Source organism: Chelon labrosus, assembly GCF_963514085.1.
Source record: "Chelon labrosus genome assembly, chromosome: 12".
NCBI lineage: Eukaryota > Metazoa > Chordata > Actinopteri > Mugiliformes > Mugilidae > Chelon > Chelon labrosus.
This window is the reverse complement of record NC_140345.1, coordinates 11951092-11976304: the sequence shown is the minus strand read 5'-3', so window position 1 is coordinate 11976304 and position 25213 is coordinate 11951092. Positions and strand designations below refer to the sequence as shown.

The 25213-nt window shown below is 41.4% G+C and overlaps 5 protein-coding genes across 7 annotated transcripts; 4 read left to right on the top strand and 1 right to left on the bottom strand.

Annotated features, from left to right (window-relative positions):
* Window positions 1–136: 136 nt before the first annotated feature.
* rbm12bb (RNA binding motif protein 12Bb) lies at window positions 137–6595 on the top strand. Its single transcript, XM_084556763.1, has 2 exons — window positions 137–509; window positions 3791–6595. The coding sequence occupies exon 2, from the start codon at window positions 3810–3812 to the stop codon at window positions 5700–5702; it is 1893 nt and encodes a 630-aa protein (XP_084412889.1). The 5' UTR covers window positions 137–509; window positions 3791–3809; the 3' UTR covers window positions 5703–6595.
* A 307-nt stretch (window positions 6596–6902) lies between these two features.
* gra (granulito) lies at window positions 6903–10881 on the top strand. Of its 3 annotated transcripts, none has more exons than XM_084556764.1 (8): window positions 6903–6960; window positions 8121–8203; window positions 8297–8340; window positions 8410–8445; window positions 9540–9597; window positions 9748–9854; window positions 9962–10020; window positions 10224–10881. In XM_084556764.1, the coding sequence occupies exons 2-8, from the start codon at window positions 8122–8124 to the stop codon at window positions 10249–10251; spliced, it is 414 nt and encodes a 137-aa protein (XP_084412890.1). In that variant the 5' UTR covers window positions 6903–6960; window position 8121; the 3' UTR covers window positions 10252–10881. The 3 variants fall into 3 exon arrangements, with proteins under 3 accessions (XP_084412890.1, XP_084412892.1, XP_084412891.1); XM_084556766.1 differs by having other exon boundaries at window positions 9748–9865; XM_084556765.1 differs by lacking the exon at window positions 8410–8445.
* A 1299-nt stretch (window positions 10882–12180) lies between these two features.
* Window positions 12181–16629, top strand: upp1 (uridine phosphorylase 1). Its single transcript, XM_084556529.1, has 8 exons — window positions 12181–12298; window positions 12566–12610; window positions 13156–13267; window positions 13365–13523; window positions 13659–13773; window positions 14829–15038; window positions 15124–15270; window positions 15926–16629. Exons 2-8 carry the CDS (start codon window positions 12570–12572, stop codon window positions 16075–16077), a joined length of 936 nt encoding a protein of 311 aa, XP_084412655.1. The 5' UTR covers window positions 12181–12298; window positions 12566–12569; the 3' UTR covers window positions 16078–16629.
* Window positions 16630–17339: 710 nt separating this feature from the next.
* stmn2a (stathmin 2a) lies at window positions 17340–20022 on the top strand (the record flags this gene model as incomplete). Its single annotated transcript, XM_084556691.1, has 5 exons — window positions 17340–17358; window positions 19165–19260; window positions 19379–19551; window positions 19663–19854; window positions 19963–20022. 5 exons carry the CDS (start codon window positions 17340–17342, stop codon window positions 20020–20022), a joined length of 540 nt encoding a protein of 179 aa, XP_084412817.1.
* Window positions 20023–22450: 2428 nt separating this feature from the next.
* On the bottom strand, window positions 22451–24123 carry LOC311496435 (hairy/enhancer-of-split related with YRPW motif protein 1-like). The gene is made up of 5 exons (XM_084556302.1): window positions 23943–24123; window positions 23683–23755; window positions 23505–23588; window positions 23329–23410; window positions 22451–23216 (listed from the first exon to the last, which is right to left on the bottom strand). Exons 1-5 carry the CDS (start codon window positions 24026–24028, stop codon window positions 22609–22611), a joined length of 933 nt encoding a protein of 310 aa, XP_084412428.1. The 5' UTR covers window positions 24029–24123; the 3' UTR covers window positions 22451–22608.
* Between the last annotated feature and the right edge of the window lie 1090 nt (window positions 24124–25213).

The following is a 25213-nucleotide window of genomic DNA, read 5'->3' as shown; positions in this document are numbered from 1 at the left end:
ATGTGTATTCATATTTAAATAACAAGAGCACTTTTCCGATGTGAAAAATGCACCTGCCTCACAACATGCTATTAGAAAAAAATAGAAATTAAATTTTTAATTTGTTAACAGGTAGAAACGTCGGAGGTCCCACACATCCTATGTGCTAAACATAATCCTCTCTTGATTAACACAATAAGTACCGAGGGCTTGTTGGGACTAGAGGCTAAACAACTGCTTGTATTGACGGACTTTTGAGAACTATTTACAGGAATTAGCTATGCTATCCGGATTAGCTTCTTTATGAGACCACGATGTTACATGTATCGGGCAGTAGATGGCAGCATGCGCTTTTTACATCGGTTTTCATCCCACGGTACGAAGACGAGGAAGAAAGGGACACGGGAGAAGAACATCCTTCATGAGATCCGAGCATGGTTCCGAGCCGAGAGAGACACACGAATCCGAATTGATCTAAACATATAGCAGCTAGTCTTGATTTTTCTCACGGTTCTGGGATTGTCCTTTGTGTAAGTTTTGTCGTTGGTCAGGCAGCTATATTGTTGCGTTATTTGTACGGAGTACGCCGTCAACGCCGCTGGCCAGTGTTAGCCGCCATATTAGCTTTGGCTAATAAGCTACAGGCCTCAAAGCTAATGTTAGCGAAGATCGATATATTTTTTATGCGCTTGTTTATTATGTTTTCTGCTTTAGCCACGCAGGCTAAGCACACATATTTAAGACTATGCTACTCACGTTAAAGTTTACACCACGTTCAGGTCAATACAGTTTGGATACGTGCACAATGCTAACGTTGGGGTTGGCATTGGAATCAGTATGTTGTTAATAACGTGACGTGACTGTTTTGTGCTTTCGGTTTGCTACTCCTCGGCCTCGCAGCGGTGGTGAATGCGTAATGTGCTTGTGCTGGCCTTAACTACACGGACAGCCCACCTGGGGACGATGCGTCAGCGTGGGCCGGATAACCTAACCGGCTGTCCGTTTTGCAAAGGGATTACTCACCTGGATTAAACGTGGAAGCATCGATGCGAGCTTGATAAAGGCAAAACCTGAAGTTCATATCACGTTTAGCCTACAACAAAGGTGGAGACGCTGGGTTTCATTTCGTGTGGGGATTTGCCATGGACGTTCTCCAGCCATCTGGTGCAATATAAGGTGTTATCTAATGGTCATGTGGCTCGATAATCAAGTTGAACTGCTTCTGAAATTTACTTTGTCCTTTATGGGCGTTGGTTCAGTGCCAAGTTATAAATGTGTGTTTCTGAGGGATCATACCAGTGGTTTTGCGCAATCAGCTCAGTAAATGACAATAAAGGTCACTCCACAGAGAGAAGAATGGACAACAGTGTGCAATATCTCCTGTATTGCATCAAGAGAGACAGTACGAGCAGTCTCTCAAATACTCAGTGGACCAACCTAACAGAGAATATAAATAATTATAAATCATTAATCTCAGTTTGACAGCCGTATTGAGCGATCAATGACTTTGGAAAAGGAGATTGTTCTTGACAATTTTATATTGTGGCACATAAATGCACCATTCACATGGGTGCTATGCTTGGATAGTCAACATCAATTGTAAGGTGTTTGCAAAGAAGTAACTGTCAAAAGATGAAGAGGCGAAAAAAAATAGAAAATTACTCCTGCTAACGGATGAGTACACAACTAAACAAGGATTATGAAATAGACTTTGTCCTAGCTTCAAAGGCCATTGGTTATGAATGCATTGTGCTGGCTGTAATTTTAGATAAACTAAAAGATTAGATTAGATTCAACGTGTACATGTACAGAGCAATAAAATGCAGTTGGATTGCTGCATGCCTTAGGATGTAACTGACAGTAATAGAGTACCTGTTACTAGCCTGATCACGCAAAACCACTGGTAGCCACGCTGCGATAAAGGAGGGTTGCACGATATAACAGTTTTGTATAGCTTGTTGCTTTTAAGCTTGGGAATTGTATGTGGATGTGGAGCTGTTTGGGTTGAATCATAGCAGATGCTATGTTTGCATCTAAAGCAAACATAAACAATGGCATAACTGTACACCAAAGGAAATGCCTTTCCCAAAGTCTGTACCTCAGGACTGGATTTACGATGGAGGAGGGTTGCTTTCTGAATGTTCCTCATATTGCTTGCTTTGAGTGGAAAGTGATGGCTTTCAAGTTGAATACAGAATCTGTCATTGTGACGCACAACATGGAACTCTCTGGACTGCCATAATCTGGGAGGCGGCACATGTACTTGAATTTGGTGTGGTAGTTTTTCTCCAAACTATCTGAGAAATGATGACCTCATGTGGTGACGTGATGTCACTTGGCTGGACCTTGTTGTTTGGAAAGTGGTCATTATTTACACATGTAATTCATTTTCTTTGGTTTGAATTAGTTGTTGAGTTTGTAAACGTGGAGCATTTTCCCCTGGGCACTGTTTTATATATTTATTTTACGTTTAAGAAAACCAAGTGAACTAAAATGCATCACTACAATTTCTTGGTTGGATGTGTGTGGTGCAAGAGGAAGAAAGTAAATACAGGAAGCAGGTCCTGTGTTCTGCATCAACGGCAGAGTTGGCATTTGCTTGTTACTGTGGTCATTGTCTGTGGCCAGAATGCTGAATGCACTTTTAGGGAAACATATTGAAAGTACTACACTGCTTTACACTTTGCAAAGAAGACATGCTGCCTTGAGATGACTGGGTTAAACAACAGATGAATGGCTACTGGAAATTTTGGCTCAAACCTTTATTGTACGTCTGGCATTTGGGTCTGATTGAGGTCAAAACACATTCCCACCACAAATGAACCCCTCCTGATTTGTCTGGCACCAAAACAGGATTGTTGTGATACAGAAGCATGTATGAGTGTTGTCCCCAAACAGGTGAAATTCTGCACACCAAGGTGGTGGTGTAGGACCATCGATGAGCACCTGTAACTCTCTTTTGGTGTTGTGTCCAGTGCTGGAGTTATTTCCTGTTATGCAGATGCAGAACATATGTGCAAGTTGGTCTTAGGCTATAGTCTAAAGGTGTGTTCAAGTGCAGTTTACCAACACAGAGACCTGTGACATAAGGTGATGCCAACCTTTGTTGCTGATTGTCCTTTTATGCCAGTTTAGTGTGTCTGGACTTTTAAAGTAATGCTCTGTTTGAGATTTTCCACTTTAATATGTGAGCACTGGTTTAAGATGAATTTTATTGTTTGACGTCCCCATGAAATCAAATTTGATCAAGTGTTTTTATGACACTGCATTTGCCGCTCATCTGATACAGCACTGTCTCCTTTGGCTCTTGGCTGTTGGACGTCATTTCTGTAATGATGTAATTGTGGCCATTTTCTTCCTCAGTTTGATCCCTGTCTTAATTGTTGGTTGAAATCCCCAGGTTAAGGTGATGACTTTCCTCAACCTGTCTTGCTTTTCTCCTTACAAAAGCACTTGAAGAGTGGAGGGTGTGTGTTACTGGTGTTAATGCTTATGGAGCTGACCAATCCGGGGACAAGGCTTTTCACAAGGGCGTAGCCTCCTTTTTTTTTTTATTTTCTTTATAGGATTCATGTAAACACGTTACAACAAATGGCACTCCTGTAGCCTTTTCGTGTGGACTTAATCCTACCAATTTTTAATTTTGCAGTTGTGTTTTTAAACATGGCAGCTGTGAGCATTCATTGGAATGGTGTTCCTGGTGTCTGTCCTTTTTCTTTGGACTGCTATTTTATTGGACTGCCGGGAGACGGACGCAAAGCTAGAGACGCCTGGTTGTCAGTAATGTTATTTTATACCCTTCTGTCTACAGGTGCTGTTTGTGCATCAGCATGGCGGTCGTCATCCGTTTACAGGGACTGAGCGTCGCAGCAGGTTCTGAGGATATTCGCAGGTTCTTCGCTGGCCTCAAAATTCCAGATGGAGGGGTGCATATAATTGGTGGGGAGCGAGAAGAAGCTTTCATTATCTTTGCTTCAGATGAGGATGCAAGAAGAGCCATGACACGATCAGGGGGGTTCATTTGCGATTCATCGGTTACTTTGCTACTAAGTAGTAAGGCAGAGATGCAGAACATGCTTGAAAGTAGTACAAAAACAGAGATGGATCAAAAGAAGGGACTTGAGGACAGCGGAAGACGACCTCAAAGATCTGTGGACCCTCATTTCAGCAGGAGATCAGGTAGCAGATTAGGCTATACCCCTCCCCCACAGCAACAGAGGGCTACAAGCAATGACGACTTCTTGTGTTTGTTTCTAAAAGGACTGCCTTTCTCTGTGACTGAAAAGGAAGTGTTTGACTTCTTTGGTGGTTTACGTGTTGATGAAATTGTGTTATTGAAAAATCCAAATGGATCAAACAAAGGGACTGGTCTTGTTAAATTTGCAACAAGAGAGGATGCAGCAGAAGGTTTGAAGAGGGACAAGCAGTATATTGGATCGAGGTATGTTGACATTTTACCAACAACAGTTGCAGATTGGCGTCGGGCTACTGGTAGAGCACCAACTGTTGGCACCAAGGAGGACAACTTTGAAAGGAGGAGGTCGCCTGTTCGCACTCAGAGGAGTCAACAACATCGTATGCGGTCTCGATCACCTTTGACCCAGAGGCATAGTGCTCCTGAGGAGTATTGTGTTTTGTTGGACAATCTGTCATTTGCAGTGGGAAAAGAAGATATAAAACAGCTTTATCGTAATGCAAAGCTTGAGGATGATCAGATCTTACACTTACGTGACAGTGATGGGCAAAGAACGAGGTCTGCATTTGTGTTGTTCAAGAGTCTGCATGACTACTGTGATGCATTGTCTCATGAAACAAGGGAGTTTTTCAATCGGGTGGTGTACACCCGGCCAATCTCAAAGGAGAACATGATCACCCTTTTGGAATCTCAGAGTATGGCTGTCCAACCTACTGGAACCCCTGAAAGGTTTCCAGAGAGGTCTCCATCTTACTCCAGTGATCTTTACAACAGTGAGAAAATCTGTGTGTATGTGCAGAACCTACCATTTGATGTAAGAAAAGTTGAGATTATGGACTTCTTCCATGGGTTTAATGTCACAGAGGACAAGGTGTATGTGCTACGTGACCATGAAGGTGCTGGGGTTGGAAAGGCTTTGGTTCTATTTCGGTCTGAGACGGAGGTTATGAAGGCACTCTCTCTCAGTGGACGACGGTTTCTGGGGTCAGAAGTTATTCTCAAGGGCATTTCACGTTCTCAGATGCAGCAATTGGGTGTCGATCCACCAGTGGTGCAGGAGCCACTGTCAAGAGAGGTGGAGTATTCGGGCAGGAGAAGCGAGGCATCCTACTCTGGTGACAATTTGCACTCAGAGTTAAGCATTCCACCTGATGATAGTATGCCAGTGACATATGCAGAAGGCCGTGGAGGCTGGGATTATGAATCTCATTCAGTGGACCTGGGTTCTCCACGAGACAGGGGTAATGGGATTCGTGACAGCCTTGGCTCCTCTGTGAAGCCTTTTGATGATCCCACCTGTGTTAAGTTACTCAACTTACCATTCCAAATCCGAAGCGAAGAAATCTATGACTTTTGTTACGGATATCGCATTATACCTGGATCTGTCTCACTGCAGTATGATGAGCGTGGAAAACCTAGGGGCTCTGCCACTCTGGTATTTGAGTCCCGTCGGGAGGCCTTAACGGCAATTGAGGAACTAAGTGGAAGACCAATAGGTCCAAGAAAAATAAAGCTCATACTGGTGTGAAAGTGACTTTTTCCTCCAATTTTTTTTTTATTTTTTATTATTATTATGTTTTTTGGACATGTACACAATGTTGATTGAAACTAAGAAGTTTTATGAGAAGCAGCTGCCTTTGCTTTCTTTTCTAGCATGGCTTTAGGATTTTGTGTACAGAAATCAGTTTTTTTGATTCAATAGTTGAGATTATTGTTTTGCACTGAAATGTCTGTTTGATTTAGCTAGAAACTGGAAAATGTACTTTAAGTTTGTTATATATTGTCATTGAACAATACATTGTCCCTTTTGAATTAAAATTATTTTCTGTACATGAAATTGTTTGTCTGCTGACGTAAAGCCTTCTTATAGGATGCATGTTAATTACCAAATAAAAGATAAGTTACTGAAAACTTTGATGATTAAGTTTAGCATGCCAGTTTGTCTGGCAGAATATTGTGTTCACAAATGTATTACTTAACACATTTACCTTTCATGAAAATCCATCAAAGGGCAAGACTTAAAATGAGACAATGATTATACATTTGTGTGCACCAGTTACTGAACTCTGACCTTTCTTATATAAAAATGGTGCAGTTCAAGCTGCAGGTGTAGCATAATGTTGGTACCACTGGTGGGTTATGGTAGTAAAAGTAGTCAGCAAAGTTAATGCACAATAAATTTAGGTTTGTGAGTCTCCTGGGCTCTGAATGATGATCTTGGTTATTGAAGTTTGAATATTACTCTAAGTTAGAGATCCCTAATTCACTGCGGTATAACCACAAACTGCATCTTCCAAAATGATCCTACAGTTGAATTGCCACCTTACTTGCATTGTTACATTGCTCAAACATTTTAACAGTCATGAAGGAGAATGTAGTGTGGGGCTGTTTTATTAAAATGCATTTGCTGTACTCTAAATTATACATTGCAACCCTGCCATGAGAAGGGTTTAGATGTTTCAAGTAAATCATAAATAAAAAAAGGTGGCAGGCCATGCATTTAAAGGAAATTAGAAACGTTTTCTGCCTTGAAAAAGAAAAAGGTTGTTATATACGCTAATATAAGACCCAGTTATAGAACATCATTTAAAATGCTAAATTGGCAAAATCAGCAACAATAGACTGCGATGTCACAACAATCATGTCACATGTCACACGCTCACCTTTTATTTTGAAAGTCCGCTACCGGAAGTTATGGTTTTGCTTGTGACTAGCATGACACCGGTGAGGTGAGGTGAGGGTGAGCAGGCAAACTACCACGCCAGCGGATTTTTGTAGAACTAGAGGTAAATAATTAAACACAATACGTCTTCTTTATGATAGCGCATTACTACGTTTAGAGCAGTTCACTTTACCGTATGAGTTATCAGGCCAGCTTTGCTAGCTTGAACGTTAGTTTCACAGATTTCAAACTTTTATCACTCTAAAAAAAAAAAAAAAAAAATGCTGTCACATTTTGCTGTACAAATGTTATGAAGCGAGACTTGATATTTATAGATATACTCCCGAGCACTGTATGAGAATTCATTGGTAAACGTTAAACTCAACGGCCTATGGCAACGTTAGCCGCCTGCCGTTATTTTTCAGTCCACGGTGTGTGCACAGATTCCTGCCATGAAACTCGTTATAACGGTCAGCAAAAATGTTAAACCTGTTTTCCAAGCTTGCTTCTTTGGTGCAAAATTAAACCAGGTAAAGTTTTAGGAAAAAAAATAAAATAAATCTGTAACAATTTGTGTGAAGTTAGTTAATTAGCGTTAGGCTAAATGAACTCCCTGTAACCTACAAACTCAACAATTAGCTGCTGTGCTGCTACATCCAACGTGACATTGCAGTCATCTCTACACCTTTTATAGTTAATATTTTAATTACTTGTTGTTTTATGTGAGATGGGTTTTATCTGGCAAGTTTATACGTTTTTTTTTCTATTGAACACCTGTCTTCTTAGGATTCAAATACACCAGCTGATGCTTGATGATGCACTTACCTGCCAGTTCATTAGGTACACTCGTGAAAACCGATGTATTCTAATATAAAATAATCTTAGCTTCAGGCAGTTTAACTGTATGATCATTTTGGAAGATGTAGTTTGTGGTTCTGTTAAACTTTATTGAGTTAAATACAAGTGTTTCTGTTATTTAGCCTAGCCCACTGACGAAAACGAGGTTGTGAAAATGGAAACACGTCAGTGCACAGTTACATCAACAGCCCTCTAGGTTATTTTAAACAAATGCTGGATGCTGTTATGAAGCTAAGATTTATTACAAGACTCTTGTAGTACCGTGCATTCATTTTCAGACTGTAGTGAAGATCCCTAATAATCTGCAATTTCACTGAATAATAATATCCTGAAAAATTAGTACTTAATATTTGCTTGTATTCTGTGACGAGCAAGCTTTGTAAAATAAGATAGCTTTAAAATGTGTTTGAACCTCACTGACGCCAGAATGGAGGTATCAAGGAGAAGAATCCTCCAAAAACACCTGGAGCCAGCGAGACCCCTGCGCCGCTGCATCCACGTTGACATTGGTGAGTGCTCAAGATTATCTCACAGGGTCAAAGGTGAATGTTTAACGTGGATCGTGGTCACATTTGATGTTCATACAACAATTCTTCATCTAGACCCCCAAATAAATGCTGCTGCACGTGCACAGACGCTGCAAGAGGTAAGAAATCCCATAAAGACAATCATTTTTATAGTGGACCCTAACTAACTTTTTTTTAATATATTCTAGCCACAAAGGTGCTGCAATCATTTCCCGGACTCTAAGGTGAAGTTGTTTCTTTTCTCTTAACAACGGTGTTATCTTTTGAACACCTAATCTATATCACCTAAGCTTTTCTTCATTAAAATGACTTTAAGGAAAGTATTTGCAGTTGAAGTCCCCATGAAACGGCTTGCAGAATGCTACATGTTTCTGCGTTTGTGCAAAAATATGGAGATGTGGAGGCAGTCTTGCTCCCAAAAGCCCAGTCTGCACTGCTGCATCTGCTCCAATGTCCTGAGGCGGTCCCCCTCACTATTTTGCGTCAGCTCTGTTTGCGTGGTACTACCGGTGAAGGAGAGAGGACATTATCCTCCTTAGTGCAGCATATGTCGTCAAAAATGTACCTTTTTCATCTTTCGCTTGGTCTGCGACAATCTTTAAGTGGGTGATAAATGTCGAGGCAACATCCACATGAACGCCAAGTCCCAAAATTTCGCAGCAGAACAAAGCACTGCAACAATATGGTTAATGCTGTAGCTGATGTGAAGACATACAGCTCTGGGAAAAAATTAAGAGACCACTCCCACAAATGTTTCTTAAATCAGCATCTCTACATCTATGGCAGCCAGTCCATTCCAGTGTTTGTTCGATTCCAACACAAGCCTCCTCATTCTGCTTACTGAGACACTGATCAGGTGATCACCTGAACCAAATCTTATTTTATGAGGAAGATTATAAAAAACCACTGCTGTGATTAAAGATTGAGATTATCCCACCAATAATGATTTCTAAACTCTTCCTAAGTTAAAATATTAGTGTTGTGTTGTTCAAGAAATGTTTCCTTTGCATTATTCGAGGTTTGAAAACATCTTTTTTGTTATTTTGACCAGTTGTCATTTTCTGCCAATAAATGCTCTAAATGGCAATATTTTAATTTCAAATTTGAGAGAAATGTTGTCAGCACTTTATAGAATGAAACAAAAATGTTCATTTTAATAAATACATAGCAAAACCAGCAAAACTGATCATTTTGCAGTGGTCTTTTATTTTTTTCCAGAGCTGTATATAAAAACATTCAGCTTGATTTCTTGGGGACTTTAATTGGTTGAGTTGTAGACCGACAAATTTCTAAAACTTTTTAACTTTGCACTTTATAGACAAATATTGACATAGAGCAGTTCTACAAGATTGTCAACCTCCACAAACAGAAAAAAGGTAAAGACACAAAAACTTTTTTAATGACATCACAGCTATTTAAATGTATGCATACAGGTCACCCAGAAGCCGATCACAATTACTATGCTATTGTGTTATTTTGAGCAGGTAAAGTCTATTAAAGTCTTTAATAACGCATTTCATTTGTAGGCAGAATAACTTACACAAGGGAATTCTTGATTGGTCTGGCCGATTGTCCCGAGGCCAAGAAGAAGCCAGAATTCTTCTCAGATTACCCGATAATCTTAACCAAAGCGGTAAACTGTGTGTTCGTATTCAGTTTTACTGTGACATGTTCACTAAATGGAATAATATTTGTGCTGTTTAGATTTTTATTATGCCTTTATGCTGACTATCTTAACAGAGAGATCCTCGGCACCTATGGCTTCACGAAATGAAGTGGAATGGGGGAAATGAAGACATGTGAGCTTAATATTATATCGTTAAATGCAGCATACTTTGTGAAGGCTAAACAGTTTTTGACTTGAACACACGATTATTTACTTACAAAAGTTTTAGGCACTAAAGCACACTGAAGACACTTTCAATCTAATAGCATGCCTAGTTTATATTGATACATGTGCAGCAATTTTGATAAAATTAACTTATTTCTTTTCTGTTTTCAGGGAGGCCGAAAAGTTCTACTCACCGTGAGAAATATCCACAGGTCTCACTGTTTACCACAAGGAGTGTTTTTGTTGTTTGCTTTATCCTCAGACTTGTGACTTTCTAATTTGCATGTTTATTTTTCTGAGTGAGCCTGATGACCATTTTACTTTCTGAGTTTCTATTTGCTCATGTATGGGCATGACTTCTTTTGCTGTGTAAGAATTTTCCGAAAGTATTTATGTAGTGTAAAAAAAAAAATAATATGTTCCAAACATAAATATTAATGGATACTTTTCAATTGTGGTACCAGTTTTTCATTTCACTAAAGTGACAGCGGAAACGATGCTTGTCATTAGCTGTATTCGGTGGAGTTACGTTAGGACTGGTGATTGACATTTTCTGCAGTAGTGTAACATTTTTACATTAACTATAGTTTCAGTATTTGTAGACCCAAACAAACTTACAGTCGTCATTCAGCTATTAGTTCTATGGAGTATTTTAGCATCTTCATACAGCTTCCTTTAGCTGCGTCTTGCCCACAACTTTGTTCTCATCACCTAATGCAGCCTCAGCTGGCAGCTACTGTATGTGTTGGGAAAAGAATCTAATTACCCCAATGTACACTCCCAGCAGTATTTAAGGGACAACAACAAAGTATGCGAATGGCAGGTGAATATAATAATAATATTAAAGCATTTACCAGCAGATTTTGGCAGAGAATACAACTTAGATAAACATGAATGTTTGACAGCAGGAATATAAATGGATGCTGCATACATAAAACAGTTGTTTGCCAACACGTTAACTATAAAAAAAAAAATATATGCATGCATTCTGAAGGTATGCTCATTCATTCATTCATCTTCTGTAACCGCTTGTCCTGTTAAGGGTCGTGGGGTCTGCTGGAGCCTGTCCCAGCTGTCATCGGTCGAGAGACGGGGTACACCCTGGACACTTCTCCAGTTTATCACAGGGCTACCACAGAGAGACAGACAACCATTCACGCTCACATGCACACCTACGTCCAATTTAGAATCACAAGTGACCCGAACGGGCATGTCTTTGGACGGTGGGAGGAAGCTGGAGTACCCGGAGAGAACCCACTCAGACACAGGGAGAACATGAAAACTCCACACAGAAAGGCCTGGAACCTTCTTGCTGTGAGGCATCAGTGCTAACCACCATGTCTGCACCAATCAGGCATAACATTATGACCACCGGCCTAATATTGCGTAGGTCTCCCTTGTGCCTCTGAACCAGTTGTGACTCCTCAGAGAATGGACATGGGGCCTCTGAGGGTGTCCTGTGGTGTCTGGCAACAGAATGTTGTTAGTGGGGGGGCTTTGGGTCCTATGGGTTGAGGGGAGGGGCTTGTTCCAGTGCATCCCACAGATACTAGATCAGTTTTGGATCTAGTGAATTTAGAGGCCAGGTCAACAACTTGTGCTGTTTTTCATGTGTTTTTTTTTTTTTTAGTTGTTCCTAAACCGTTTTTGTGTGTGTCCCTGTGTCAGGCTGCATCCTGCTGGGGATGGCTGCTGCCATCAAGGAGTGTCATTGCTATGGGGTGGGGGGTACCTGGTCTGGTCTAGGTGGGTTGTACATGTCTAAGTAACATCCACGTGAATGCCAGGTCCAAAAGTTTCCCATCACAACATTGTATTGTCACAAAATGTTCAATGTTATTCACTTCACCCGTTGGTGGTCATAATGTTATGCCTGATCGGTGTATAACTCAGCTTGAGTGGCTGGTGCATATATTAATGGACATGACTATTATGTTGTGCTGAAAGTTTTTTAAGAAGCTGCCATGAAATCGTTTAGTAATATGGGAGTTTTCATCACTAAGGAAATTACTGCACATCTGCCGTCTAGTCACCTCTGTACGTGACCGAAGCCCAGTAGGACGTGTGTGACGAGGCCGACGTCACGTCATTGTGGGCGGGATCTTTTACGTTACGGCGTCAACGTCAGATATCAAAAGTGAAATCGTAGTGTGGGAAAACAGGAGAGACCGCTGTCGAAGAGGAACATCCCGAGACAACTGTCCGTCTGCAGTTTGCTCTGACTACACCGTTGGATTATCTTGCAGGTGAAGATGGAGTTTTATTCCCCCCCTTATGAGTGATCGATAAATTGCTGTATCTGTCTGATTAATGCGAGGTGAATTCGTTATTTGTTTTTTTGTTTTTTAAATGTCTTAATTGTACGGCTTTAGTAGTTGAGTTTTATAGTCAGATAATTCCTGGTCACTTATAATGTTAAGATGAAAGTTAGCGACTGTTGCGTTCAGGTGTCACAGGTTATCGATGTATGCTCTGGTCACTGCATAATTTTGTTCGGTCACTGCTGTTTTCAGGAAAATGGATCCAGGGGACGACAAGGGAAATACACCGTGCCGCAGGTGAGAAGATCAACGCGAGATGTGGCAACATCCGCTTAAAACGAACCTACTATTGGCATTTCCGCGTTTGAAACCGCCCATTTAAAAAGAAAAAAAAAAAAAAAAAAAAATGCAGTTTATGTTGAAAAGACCGTGTGAATTAAGGAAACTACTGGGTGTGACAGGATACAAGACATTGACCTTTTTCCTGAAAGTACCTACTGTAGAATTTAATTTTTTTCCAACACCAACTATTTTTTACCAGTGTGATTACAGCCACTAAACAAACAAATCTATTCCTGGTTTGTTAATGTGAAAAACAGCAACATACATAGAGGACAGGATTTATTGATTGACACGGATGCAAATGCAAAGGACTGCTGTGGACGGGAACAGCACCAAGATATATTTTATCGGCCTTAAATTAGGGCTTAAACAAGCCCGCCCCACCACCCTAAAAAAAAAAGTAGAATATAGCATATAAATATAAGCTCGATCTAGCAATGTGGCTGTTTAGTCTGATTATCAAGATAAATCTGACTCTTAAATATCTGTCCCTTTTCCAGCCCTGTTTATGTGCACAACCCACACCTGGATTCACTGAAAGATGACATCCTTTACCACTTCAGTCTAGGAACTGAAACTCATGACCTACCAGCTATGTTCGGTGATGTCAAAGTAAGAGATTATATTAGATTTGTTTGTGGGGAAAAAATGAACAACTCAATCCTCTTTATTCAGAAAAACAAATATGTGCTTTTTGTGTCATTTGTAGTTTGTGTGTGTCGGCGGGAGCCCCTGGAGAATGAAGTCATTCATTGAGTTCATTGCTTCTGAACTCGGTTTGGAAGACCCCAAATCAGAGTACCCAAACATCTGTGCTGGAACAGACCGTTACGCCATGTACAAAGTTGGCCCTGTACTCTCTGTCAGTGTAAGTAAGAACAAAATTTGCAGGGTGATTTTCTTCCGTCAAGGGATCTTTTTATTTTACAAATTTATTTAATTTCTGTGGACTTGAAGATCTTTTATTATTTTAAGTGTGACATGTATATGCTTAATTTTGCAGCACGGTATGGGTATCCCGTCTATTGCCATCATGTTGCATGAGCTAATAAAGCTCCTCCATCACGCACATTGCAAAGATGTTACAATTATACGTATCGGGACATCAGGTGGAATAGGTGAGATTTTTTTTTTAAAAGCCTACAAACCTTTTGAAAATACCCGGTTTTGAGTATTAATTGGTAAATTAGTACAGTGCGATAGCGGGATATCTAAAACAAAGGTAACTGGACTTGTTGTTTTCTGTCTTCAAGAAAACTGAAACAAGTCTATCTGCATTAGTTTTAGCATTATTTTTTTAGATGTCACATGACATCCATGAACAAAAATCTTGACCAGCTCCAAACATTTTAGCTGTTGCTCCTGGGTTCTGTTTTTGGAGTTGTCATGGCTGGACTCCCACTTCTTGCTAGTTAGATAGTCAACACTGACTCATCTCTGTTCATTGAAAATGTGTCTCTGTTGACTGATTAATATATGGCTAAATGACTGTCACTATTTACGGCTTTGTGCAAGCCAGCAGCTGTTGATCTTCATCTGTCATTTAGAAGAAGGTCTGTTCTGATGGTAGCTAAAGACAAGAGATGAAACACAAAACAAGTTCCAGATTGTGGTTTTAAAAAAAAAAAAAAAAAAAAAAAGCAAGAACAAACAGGATCACAAATGGCTGGAAAGCAACAAGCAATAGTGCAAAGACAGGAAGTGGAGGCAGATGAGCAGCAGAACTGGAGCAGGGAAAATCAGAGGATGTGAAGTGACTTGAGAGTTAGTGACAGGGAAAACAAGCAAACAACACAGTGAATAGTAAACTGCAAAACATGTATACTGCTAACATAAAAAATACTACTAAAACATTAACAATGCTGTTTTCCTGTTACTTTGTTACTGCACTTATGTAATAGGAAATGACTGGGCTTGACTTTCCTTTGTACTTGCCAGTAAATAGGTAAATGTGGTTACACAATAGTTGACTCCAAAATAATTCCTATTTGACTGCACTTTTTGGTTTAAATTGTAGTGCAGCATCCTCTACCAGTTTTCAGCATGAGAGAGAACCTATATTTCAGATGTTTCCCTTTTGATAGAGTATGATGTTCCAGCATTCCTTAAAAATAAAGCACTAGCTTTACTGTATAAAATGGTTCACCTCTCTCTTGCCATGTTTGGTTTTCAGGACTTGAGCCCGGCACTGTTGTCATTACCAAGCAGTCTGTGGACGCCACCTTTCTGCCCAAGTTTGAGCAGGTGATCCTGGGGAAAACTGTTGTGCGCAATACCGATCTGGACCAAAGCCTGGCTCAGGAGCTGTTGCAGTGCAGCAAGGAGCTGAACCAGTTTGAGACAGTGATAGGCAACACCATGTGTACAATGGACTTCTACGAAGGTATGAGTTCTGATGCTTCAGTCAGCGTATTCTTTGTCGACTTGTACAGCCTTTTACTTAAATCCTATCATCTCTGTCTGATCAGGGCAAGCCCGTTTGGATGGTGCTTTCTGCTCCTACACTGAGAAGGACAAACAGGACTACCTCAATAAAGCCAATGAAGCAGGAGTCTGCAACATTGAAATGGAGTCCTCAGTTTTTGCTGCCATGTGCAAACTGAGTGGTCTGCGAGGTAAGAAAATACAATGTCAGTATCCCCAAGTAACTGAAACAAGGGCAACTGGACTTAAAGAGGTTTTTGAAGACGTTTTACCACTCCTCCAAGTAGCATCTTTAGTTCAGAATGACTGATGGGGAGTTGGTGTTTGAATAGGAACATCTGTGGGTAATGTCTACCTGAAACTCACGTGACTAGGGTTTGTTAATGACCAGACACTTACCTGTAAATGAAGGACAGTGTTGTGATCATGTTTTCTTTCTCCAATGAATCGTACTCTGAACAGGGGAGGTGGACATATTTATAATCTGCCGTCAATTTACAACACCATCTTAAAAGGAAGGAAAACGGGACCAACACTGTGTCCTCCAATTAAAAGTAAATATTTGAATGTTGACGGTCCTGAGTCATTTGCGTTTCTGGTGGGGCAACACCCACAGATGTCCCTATTTGAACCCCAGCTCCCCCCAAGTGGAGAATTGAAGAAGCTACCTGGATGAGTGGTGAAATGTCTTTAAGTAACCCGACGTGCCCTTGTTTCAGCTTGTTTTTTGCATGTACCATAAACTGGATGACTGAGAACCTTCACAGACGATATCAGTATCATATTTCCAGTATCTCAGACTGTTCTCTTTACATTGAATCTCTACTTTTCATTCCTTGTGTAAAGCGGCCGTGGTTTGCGTGACATTACTGGATCGGCTGAAGGGGGATCAGCTGAGCAGCTCCCATGAAGTCCTTCACGGTTACCAGCAACGTCCTCAGGTACTGGTTGGCTACTACATCAAGAAGCAGCTGAACTCCAAAGCGGAACGTCACTGAATTCAGCAGTTACACTGGCATGCCGAGTATGCATCAAATTCTGAATATCTTAAAGATAATTTCTTCAGCGCTGGCAACATGGTGGACTATATATAGCTTTAAATTATTTTTGTATACACTACTTCCTGCTCACCAGTACTGTTTTAATATTTGCCTTCTAGTTATGCTTTGACACCTTTTTTCCACTGACTGATTTTCAAATGTGTCTCCGTGTTTTGACATGCAAAGTGTCTGATCCACAACACTTGAACTAGCCTGAGCTTCCAACGGTGCCAAACAGAACCACGTTGACTGTCACTGAAATACACCACGCTTCATTCATGGTATATTTGTCCCGTTAATGCTGTTGATTGTTGTATACCTTAACACTCCAGATCATACATGTTTGTATGTTATTTTCTTCTGAATGTACATTGTGGTGCTTTTTTTTATGATTATGCCTTTGTATCCCATCTTTTCTCATCAGAACCTAAAAACTGTAACAGAATGACACATTTTAAGAAGAAATGGCACTTAATGTATAATAAACAATATGACTAAATAAAGTCTTATACAGTCTGAAGCTGTTTGTGTGTTCTGCCTCAATAACATCTTTCATATATGTTTCTATGTGATGAAGCTACTGGACCCCGAATTTCCCTTGGGATAAATAAAGTTAAAGGTCCAATAGTAACATTAGGTGACGCATCCAAATGTTTATATTAATAAACAGAACAGTTTGACTAAAATCAAATATAATCTAATGTTTTTTGACCTGAGGGCGTAGCCGGTTCACGTCATATGCACATCTCTTAAAGTCTGTAATCTATTAGCTTTATATTCCTAAAATTATCTTTTTTTTTTCCTGTATAGGCCTACTGTTTATAACTGGCAGTCGGGATACAGATTTTGTTATGTTATGAGCAGTGTTTCTGGTTTAAATCAGGCCTACTGGTTTCAGGGGGTTGATAGCCCTATTGGCCTGTTTTTCACCTGGATCCGGATCAAGTTAAACCTCAAGTGTTGAGTCCGTTTTATCAGCTTTCCGTGTCTATGTCTGTGCCTGAAGCTTTAGGCTTTAACCTCACAGTGCGTGTCGACTGCTGAAAAGAGCTCTGCGCGTCACAGGACAGAGGAGGGTCTGGCTGCGCGCTCCCGTACGTGCCCACCTCTTGTCTGCTCTCCGATCCTACACCGGTCTATTCGCTGACTCAGTGCCTTAAGCAGCATCACCGATCACCGAAACAGGACTACAGCATCTCCTGCAGAGAAATACATCAGCCATGGCTAAAACAGCAACCGGTAAGCTAAGGATGTAACTGGTCGTGTTAAAATGGATGGATGGATGGATGGATGGATGGATTGACTTGTGACAGGTGCATCCTTTTGGTGTGGAGTCGGCCCGGTTTAGCCTACCGGCTGGTGTCCGTGCGTCTGTAATAGCTCCACCGGGAAATGAGCTCATTTTAAAGATTCCAATTAAAAATATTTAAATCTTCTGACATTTTGCGACGATTCTGGGCCGATTGTCTTTTACGACTCAGTAAATGATAACAGGAATGTAGGCTCACAAGCCCAGCATCCTCTTACTGATGTCTCCTTTATTATCCTCATTTATATTAACGTCTTAATCACACCATGTTTTCGTATTGTCTTGTGTAGTGGTGGATTAAATAGAAATTGAGGATTGGCTTTATTTACAACACCGCACCTGCTGTTCATGCCACAGCGGCCCCAACATGCAGCATAATGCAGACGGACCCCACCCAAGATGCTGGGCTGCCGACCATTTAGCCGACTGCAAAGCTGAGAGCTTTTCATCTGTTTTACTTCTTTATCACTCTCTACCATTTAAACCTGAGCGGTTGTAACTGCTTTATTTAAAAAAAAAAAATAACGTTTTTTGTTTTTTTGTTTTTTTTGGCCTGATTGTTTCATTTGTTTAGTCAGGATCTTATCTTTAGCTTTCCTTAGCCTATTTCTTCCAAGGTTGCATCCCCAGCTGTGGCAGATGTACTGCCATTTATTTGGCAAAATCTGGCATATGCACAAATCAAGATTCCTGATATTTAGGCGTTGTCACGAGATCACATATAGTAAGATTCCTTATTAGTTAGCACCCCTATCATTTAAGAAAGATTGCATCCTCATCCCTTTCATGGACAGTTGGTGTAGGCCTGACATTTAGCACATCTATTTTCACTGATTTGCTTTTGTGTACCTTCCTATCTAAAAGCACAATCCTTAATATGAGCATCCCATTCGGTCATTTTTGAATGCAGTTTGGTGGCTTCGTTATATTGTGTGCTGTCAGAGACGTATTGGAGAAGACAGGTGTATGGCAATGTGGGAGGCAGGCCAGCCCTGCAGCAAGGGGCCGCTTCACACACTGGCCTTTGCAGCAGAAGGCTCAGCAGCACTGACAATCTGTAGCCCTCTCTGAGGAGCCAGGTGGGCGCTTTGACAAATAAAGAAAGAGCACAGGAAAAGTGGCCGGATGTGTAGACTTCAATGAAAAAAATAAATAGGTGGAAAAAACCAACAGGCCATTATTCGGCCCAGAGCATTATTCAGCTGTAACTTGCCAGCATTGGCACCACAATAAGCTAGAGATGGATAAATAAAAGGCGCTTCGTATTCTTGTGACCACGCAGACAAAAGGAATTCAACAGGAAATTGAAAGATCTGACACGCAGGCCGATCAGTCATCTGATGCAGATTGCAAGGGGATATTGGACAAAGCTGTCTTGTTTCTTGATTACAATGTGTTCATTTAATGCTTGTTTTGTCCCACTTGCAAAAAAAAAAAATCTGGTTTTGATCACCACCACATGCAGAATACATTTATCCAATGAATTATTAAGCAGCACGGCACTTACAGTACATACATTTCAGACTTAATGCAGTGGTCATCTGATCCATCTGGTTTATTGAGCAATTCCCTTCGTGCAATACCTCAGCAATGTGTGACAATGTTTGTGTTGTGCTATTTGGTAGTTACTTTATCTTAGTTGGGTCTAATTTTGCCTGTTTTGGGGGGTTTTTGTTTTTGTTTTTTTCATTAGTAAGACAGAAAGACTCACCTGTTTTATGTTTATGTTCCCACAGCATACAAAGAGAAGATGAAGGAGCTGTCTGTCCTCTCCCTCATCTGCTCCTGCTTCTACCCAGAGACACGCAACAAGCTTGCGTGCGAGTTCGAAGGTATGGATCAGCTCAAACATTGATTTTCTTCTGGACCAAAGAAAATGTCCCCCACAGTCATTAGTAATCATGACATATTATTGGACACTGATTTTTTTTGCAATTGTCTGATTTACAGATATGGAGGTCAAACCTATAAACAAGCGGGCCTCGGGACAGGCCTTTGAGGTGATTCTCAAGCCTCAGTCTCCGGTGTCAGACGTAGCCCACAACCTCCCCTCGCCTCCAAAGAGGGATCTCTCCTTGGAGGACATTGAGAAGAAACTGGAGGCTGCGGAAGAACGGAGGAAGGTGAGTGTTTCCGTCCGTGTCAAATGGCTTTTGGATTTAGAAACCGAACCAAAATAAAACATCAACAACAAAATGAATGCTTGAATGTGATCCTTTTCGCTTCCTGTTTAGTACCAAGAGGCCCAGGTGCTGAGGGCTTTGGCAGAAAAGCGGGAGCATGAGAGGGACGTGTTGCTAAAGGCCATGGAGGAGAACAACAACTTCAGCAAGATGGCTGAGGAGAAGCTCCAGATGAAGATGGAGCAGATCAAGGAGAACCGTGAAGCCTATCTGGCAGCCATGATGGAGCGTCTACAGGAGAAGGTGAGTACGGAACGAATCTCAGTCTTCATCAGTAGAAATAAAGGCATAGAGGTGTTGCGTGTCAGTCAGGGTTTGTTCTCATGACTAACACTGTTGTGTTGTATTCAGGAGAGACACGCAGCTTTGGTGCGCAAGAACAAAGAGCTGAGGGAAGAGCTGACAGCATGAGCCTCACAACAAGCCCTGACTTCCATGGTCCATCTATGTCCCTCCATCCACACCTGCCCCACCCTCTCCGTAACAGACACTCAACCCTGGAGGCCGAGAGGTCCGAAGACCTCACCACCACTTCACAACACACCATGCCACCAATACTCACTACTATCAGTATTATCAATGGATACAAACGTCAATAACACTTGTCTTAAGAATTAAGAATGGATATGTTGAAGAGAAAATGGGAGAATGTCTTTTATTTTGTAAATACTTTTTTTTCTGTCTCTTTATCTATCTATCTATCTATCTATCTATCTATCTATCTATCTATCTATCTACGATTTCAAACATTTTGTTTGTCATTGATTAATGTTTCAGTTCTTGAAATTTAACTCTACAACCATTTTCTTGTGAAAGCCCCCCGGTGTTGTGAGTTGGCTGTAGACAGACATTTTGCAGTGTTCCCTGATATGATGTCATGAAAACGATGTTTCCGTGTCTTTTGTGATGGATGACGGTCGGTGTACGTAGACTGCAGACGCCTCAAGATATTATGCGTATCTCATCTGTATCTCCTTCAAGCACACCTGCTCATTCTCAACGCGCACGCTCCAAAACGTAACAATAGGCCAAACCCCACAGGTCCCTGAAGTGTCCACTCTCTCTGAACCGAGCTTGATAACGAACTTGATAGGTGCTTTATTGTTATTAAGAATGTCTTTGCCCAGTGGGAGCAACCATTTGTACACCTGCAGATTCCCGCATACCCAGACAAAGCTGTTTTTCAATCCGTTCTTAGTCAATTTGGGAATAAAATCTTATAAATGTATGAATGTTATGACACCTTAGCGGTATCATGCATATCGTCTTGCACAGTGGAATGTGCCGTTGCTCCCATCTTGATATTGATAGTGTGACGACAAAAACGTGTGTCTGTGTGGGTGTGTGTGAATGCAGATTTACCTTGAGGCATCGTTAGCGTCTGCTCTCCTTGGGGGATAAGATGGAGAATGGATGTGGGACGCTTTACATTCAGCACACTGAACTAGTCTCTTTTTAATATACAATACCACTGATATCTGCCTGCATCCTCCGCTGCTTGTGTTTCTCCCTTCATATATTTCTCTGTGAAAGCTTTGCTGAATAAAGGTTTGGGGTTCTGTGAACATGGCATGCACCATCTATACTTTTCTGTGCTAAAAGACAAGGGGAATTGTAAACTGCCAAATAAAAGAACCAGTTATCTACACATCCTGAGAATCACAGTCTGCCCCAGCTCGTTTTTCATTGATGATGATATCCTGTGCAGAGGCTCTCTCTTTGAGGGTTAGAAGGTGGGATATATATGACCAGCAGGTGGCAGTGTCGGACTTATTTCTGATGTAGAAACCCAGCTGAAGCTCATGACTCTCCAAATGTAGGGCAAATTTTCACGAATACCCAAGAAGTATGATGGCAAAGACACTAGTTGATCTGAATCTGACCTGCTTTTAACTGACTGACATTTTGACTCTCAAAGAAAGACAATAAACCTAATCTAGTATTAATATTTTGTGGCTCGAGCCCTCGGGCACCAGATAACAGACAGCAGCAGCCCCAGCTGGAAGCATGAGGAGCTGCATGGATGCATAAAAGTGAGCAAATGAAAACAATGGACCCCCTAGAAACCCATCTCTCTCTAAGACTGGACCAGAAACAGCACCTCAGAGTTGATTTACGGGTCCAGCTGTCTGTGTGTTGATGTTACTTTTTAACCCCTTTCCTCCAATGTCTCCATCCTGTTCACACGATTGTCTCCGTTTCAGACCAACCCAAGCTGGTGAGGTCAGGGCAACATTGTAAAGGATTTCCTCTGGCTCTTAATGATTTCCTGGGTATTCATAGGGGCAACAATGCTTTCAGATTTGGTTACTTACCTGGCACACAGTGAAGGAATTGACTTTCAGTCAATAAGCAGAACCTTATTAGCTCATGATTAACTTCAGCACCAGTTAGTCTGCTCATATTTAGGATTTTGTTTCATAGCTACATATAATACAATATGAAATACAAATGAATTAAAGGAGAAAATGCAACAGAAAAGAAAACATGTTTTATACCTCTAGACTCAATTTATTTGTACAAAAATATTACAAATACATAGAAGAATGCAAGTTTCCAATTCTCCAGTAGTTAGATTTCCAACAGAGGGACACATAATATGTATAATCATTTCCACATAGTTTTGATATCACTAACAAACCATACCCAATTAGGTAACTCTACAATACGTTTAAGGCACCCGTATGTGCTTGACAGTCTTTGAATTTGTGCTTGCAGTAAATTTATTCATGGCTCATTCATCATATCATTGTATCAGTCCTCAACCTGGAGGCAGTGCATGCTAGCTAAATTAGTTTCAATGAGTAACATAAAATCATTTAGAATTCATTACCTCTCACTTATTCATTTTGCTTGATAAAATAAAATCAGTTCCCCTTGTTTTCTTGTGTTTTATTGCTTAAAAAAAGAAAATTGAAACAGGGTGTCCTTCCTAGTTTTTCTGTGGTGGCGGTGGTGGGCACAGCTCAGCTGTTGCCTTCAGTCCAGTGGTTAGCTTCAGAAGGCCCCAATCTCCAAGCCCCAAGGCCTGTAAGGCTTTGACAGGGTGGAGGAGGGACCCACTGTGCTGATGGCCGTTGGGGAGACAAGAGGGAAAGCACCGAATGAGAGGGGGAAGGCCGTGAGCGAAGACAGGGATGAGACGAGCGGTGGTGAAAGCTTGGAAGTTGGCACGGGCAGACTGAGGGGCAGAGAGCCATTGGGTGGAACCCTAAGGGACTCTGTGGGGGGCATCATGCCGAGTCTGGATGTCCCGGACGTCTCAGTGGAGGAGGAGGAGGAGGATGAAGAGGAGGAAGAGGAGGAGGGTGGGCTGCTGTTGCTTCTGGATGCAGGTGTCCTGCCCTGGGGGTGCTGGAGAAGGAGTGGGTGGGGGAGATGGGCCGGGGCAGTCCCATAGGCAGAGCCCCAGGCTAAGTGTTCCAGTCCAGTGTGCGCTTCCCTCTGAGAGGCGTAGTTGCTGAGGTGGGACACCAAGCGAACACGGAGGGAGTCCGTACTGTCCCGACCCTCTATGATGCTCAGGTAGCGAGCTGTCTCTGCCAGGCACTCCCTGAAACCCAGGCTGCGGTAATCCTTAGCAAGAGCGTGAGCCTCAAAGAAACCTGACAGGAAAAAGACAATTAAATAAGCTCCTTATTTAAAGCACAACATGTAAATATTCAAGTTAAAATATTTATTTATCCTCCAAAGCAAAACAAAAAAAGTCTCAGTTACCTTTGCCACCAGAGGCATGAAGCATCTTTAGATGGTCCACTGTCATTTGCAGTATTTCTGCTTTTTCCAGTTTAGCTGATCCCTGTAAATATGTAGTGGGAAGGTGTCACCTCTTATAATTCAACCAAGACAAAACACAGAGCATACCCAGAGAGCAAGAATAAGACAAAAATCACCTGTTTCTCAAACGCACTTGGCACCAATCTCCTCAGCTCTGACAGGCTGTTATTGATCCGATCACGTCTCCTTTTCTCAATAATCTGTTAAAAACACACGTTATATATTAGAAAAAATAATAATAATAATCAAACAGCATGTGTGCAGCTTAGTTGCAGACATAATAACTTCACGCACCCCTCTGCGCCTCTTCCTGGCTTGAACTTGTGTGGTCGTGGAAGGTGACATCGATCCGTGAGAGTCAAGCTGACTGAAAGGTAAAACAGCCACACACATTTTTATTAAAAATAGAAACGAACGTATTGGATCATCAACAAAAGCAAGATCATTGAAACAACATGAAATAAATAAGAATTAAGTATATAAAATAAAACAAACCATTATGCCTACAATAAAAAAAATTAAAATAAAAACATGTAGTTGTGAAGTTAACGTACCCATTTTCGTCTCCACTGTCCTTTTCCACTTCGACGTTGTCGTCCAGGTCGCTGTCCGATGAGCTGTAATTGTGGCTTCGCTTCATTTTTGCTATTTTTTATTTTTTTTCTTGCTTGCTTGCAGCTGCCTCTAAAGAAAGCTCCGGTGGCGCACTGACAGCACAAGGTCTGAGCAACAGTTTTAAAACGTCAGGTCTGCTGTGACTATCTCCGCACCGTGGAGAGAGGGGGGCGGGGAGTCCGGGAGGAAAATGGGCCGTGCTTGGAAAAGACCTGAGCCAGTTAAAATGGAGCTGATATTTGAGTGACATTTAAAAAATATATATATATATATCAATGAGGCGTCAAAGAAGGAAGCTAAGTTAAAACTCCTATCAGGGTGTTGATTTTATGTGTTAAATCTTTAGTACAATTCTCTGTGACTGACCACTTGTCCTCACTTTCCCTGCCGAGACTCCAGTTCATGAGCAACAGGCTGCTTTATTGCAGGAGCCCTCTCTGGTTCTGTGGAGGATGCACAGTCTATTTCCAAGGTATGTTCTGCTGTTTTGCTTCCACATCAGCACTGATCAACCAGGAGGCTCCGTATAAATGAATCAGCACCTCTTAGGAAACTTCCTCCCCTCCACCTCCTAACCCAGTCTCTGCTGACAGCCTCTCTCTCTCTGCTGTACAACAAGGAGCTGACATGTTTTTACAAGCTACATTAATCTTCATGAACTATAAAAACATACAAAGAGACTTCAGGCATGAGACGCAAAATGTGGTGATAATGATATGTGGGATAATTGTGGATCGGAGAGCGAATTATGTAACTGGTTCATTCTGGCTTCAAGTTTCAAGTGCAGCCCACGTTAAGGCTTGTACACCGATCAGCCACAGCATTAAAACCACTGACAGGAGAAGTAAATAACACTGACCATCTTTTGAAATTCAATAGGCATGTAGCACCCACCTAGACCAGACCAGGCACCCCCACCCCATAGCAATGACACTCCTTTTTGGCAGCAGCCATCTCTAGCAGGATGCAGCCTGGCACAGACACACACACAAAAACGCTTTAGGAACAACTAAAAAAAAAACACATGAAAAACAGCACAAGTTGTTGACCTGGCCTCCAAATTTTACAGATCCCAAACTGATCACGTATCTGTGGGATGATCTACAGAGGCCCCTCTCCTCAACCCATAGGCCCCCATTAACAACATTCTGTTGCCAGACACCACAGGACACCCTCAGAAGACCCATGTCCATTCTCTCATGATTCACAA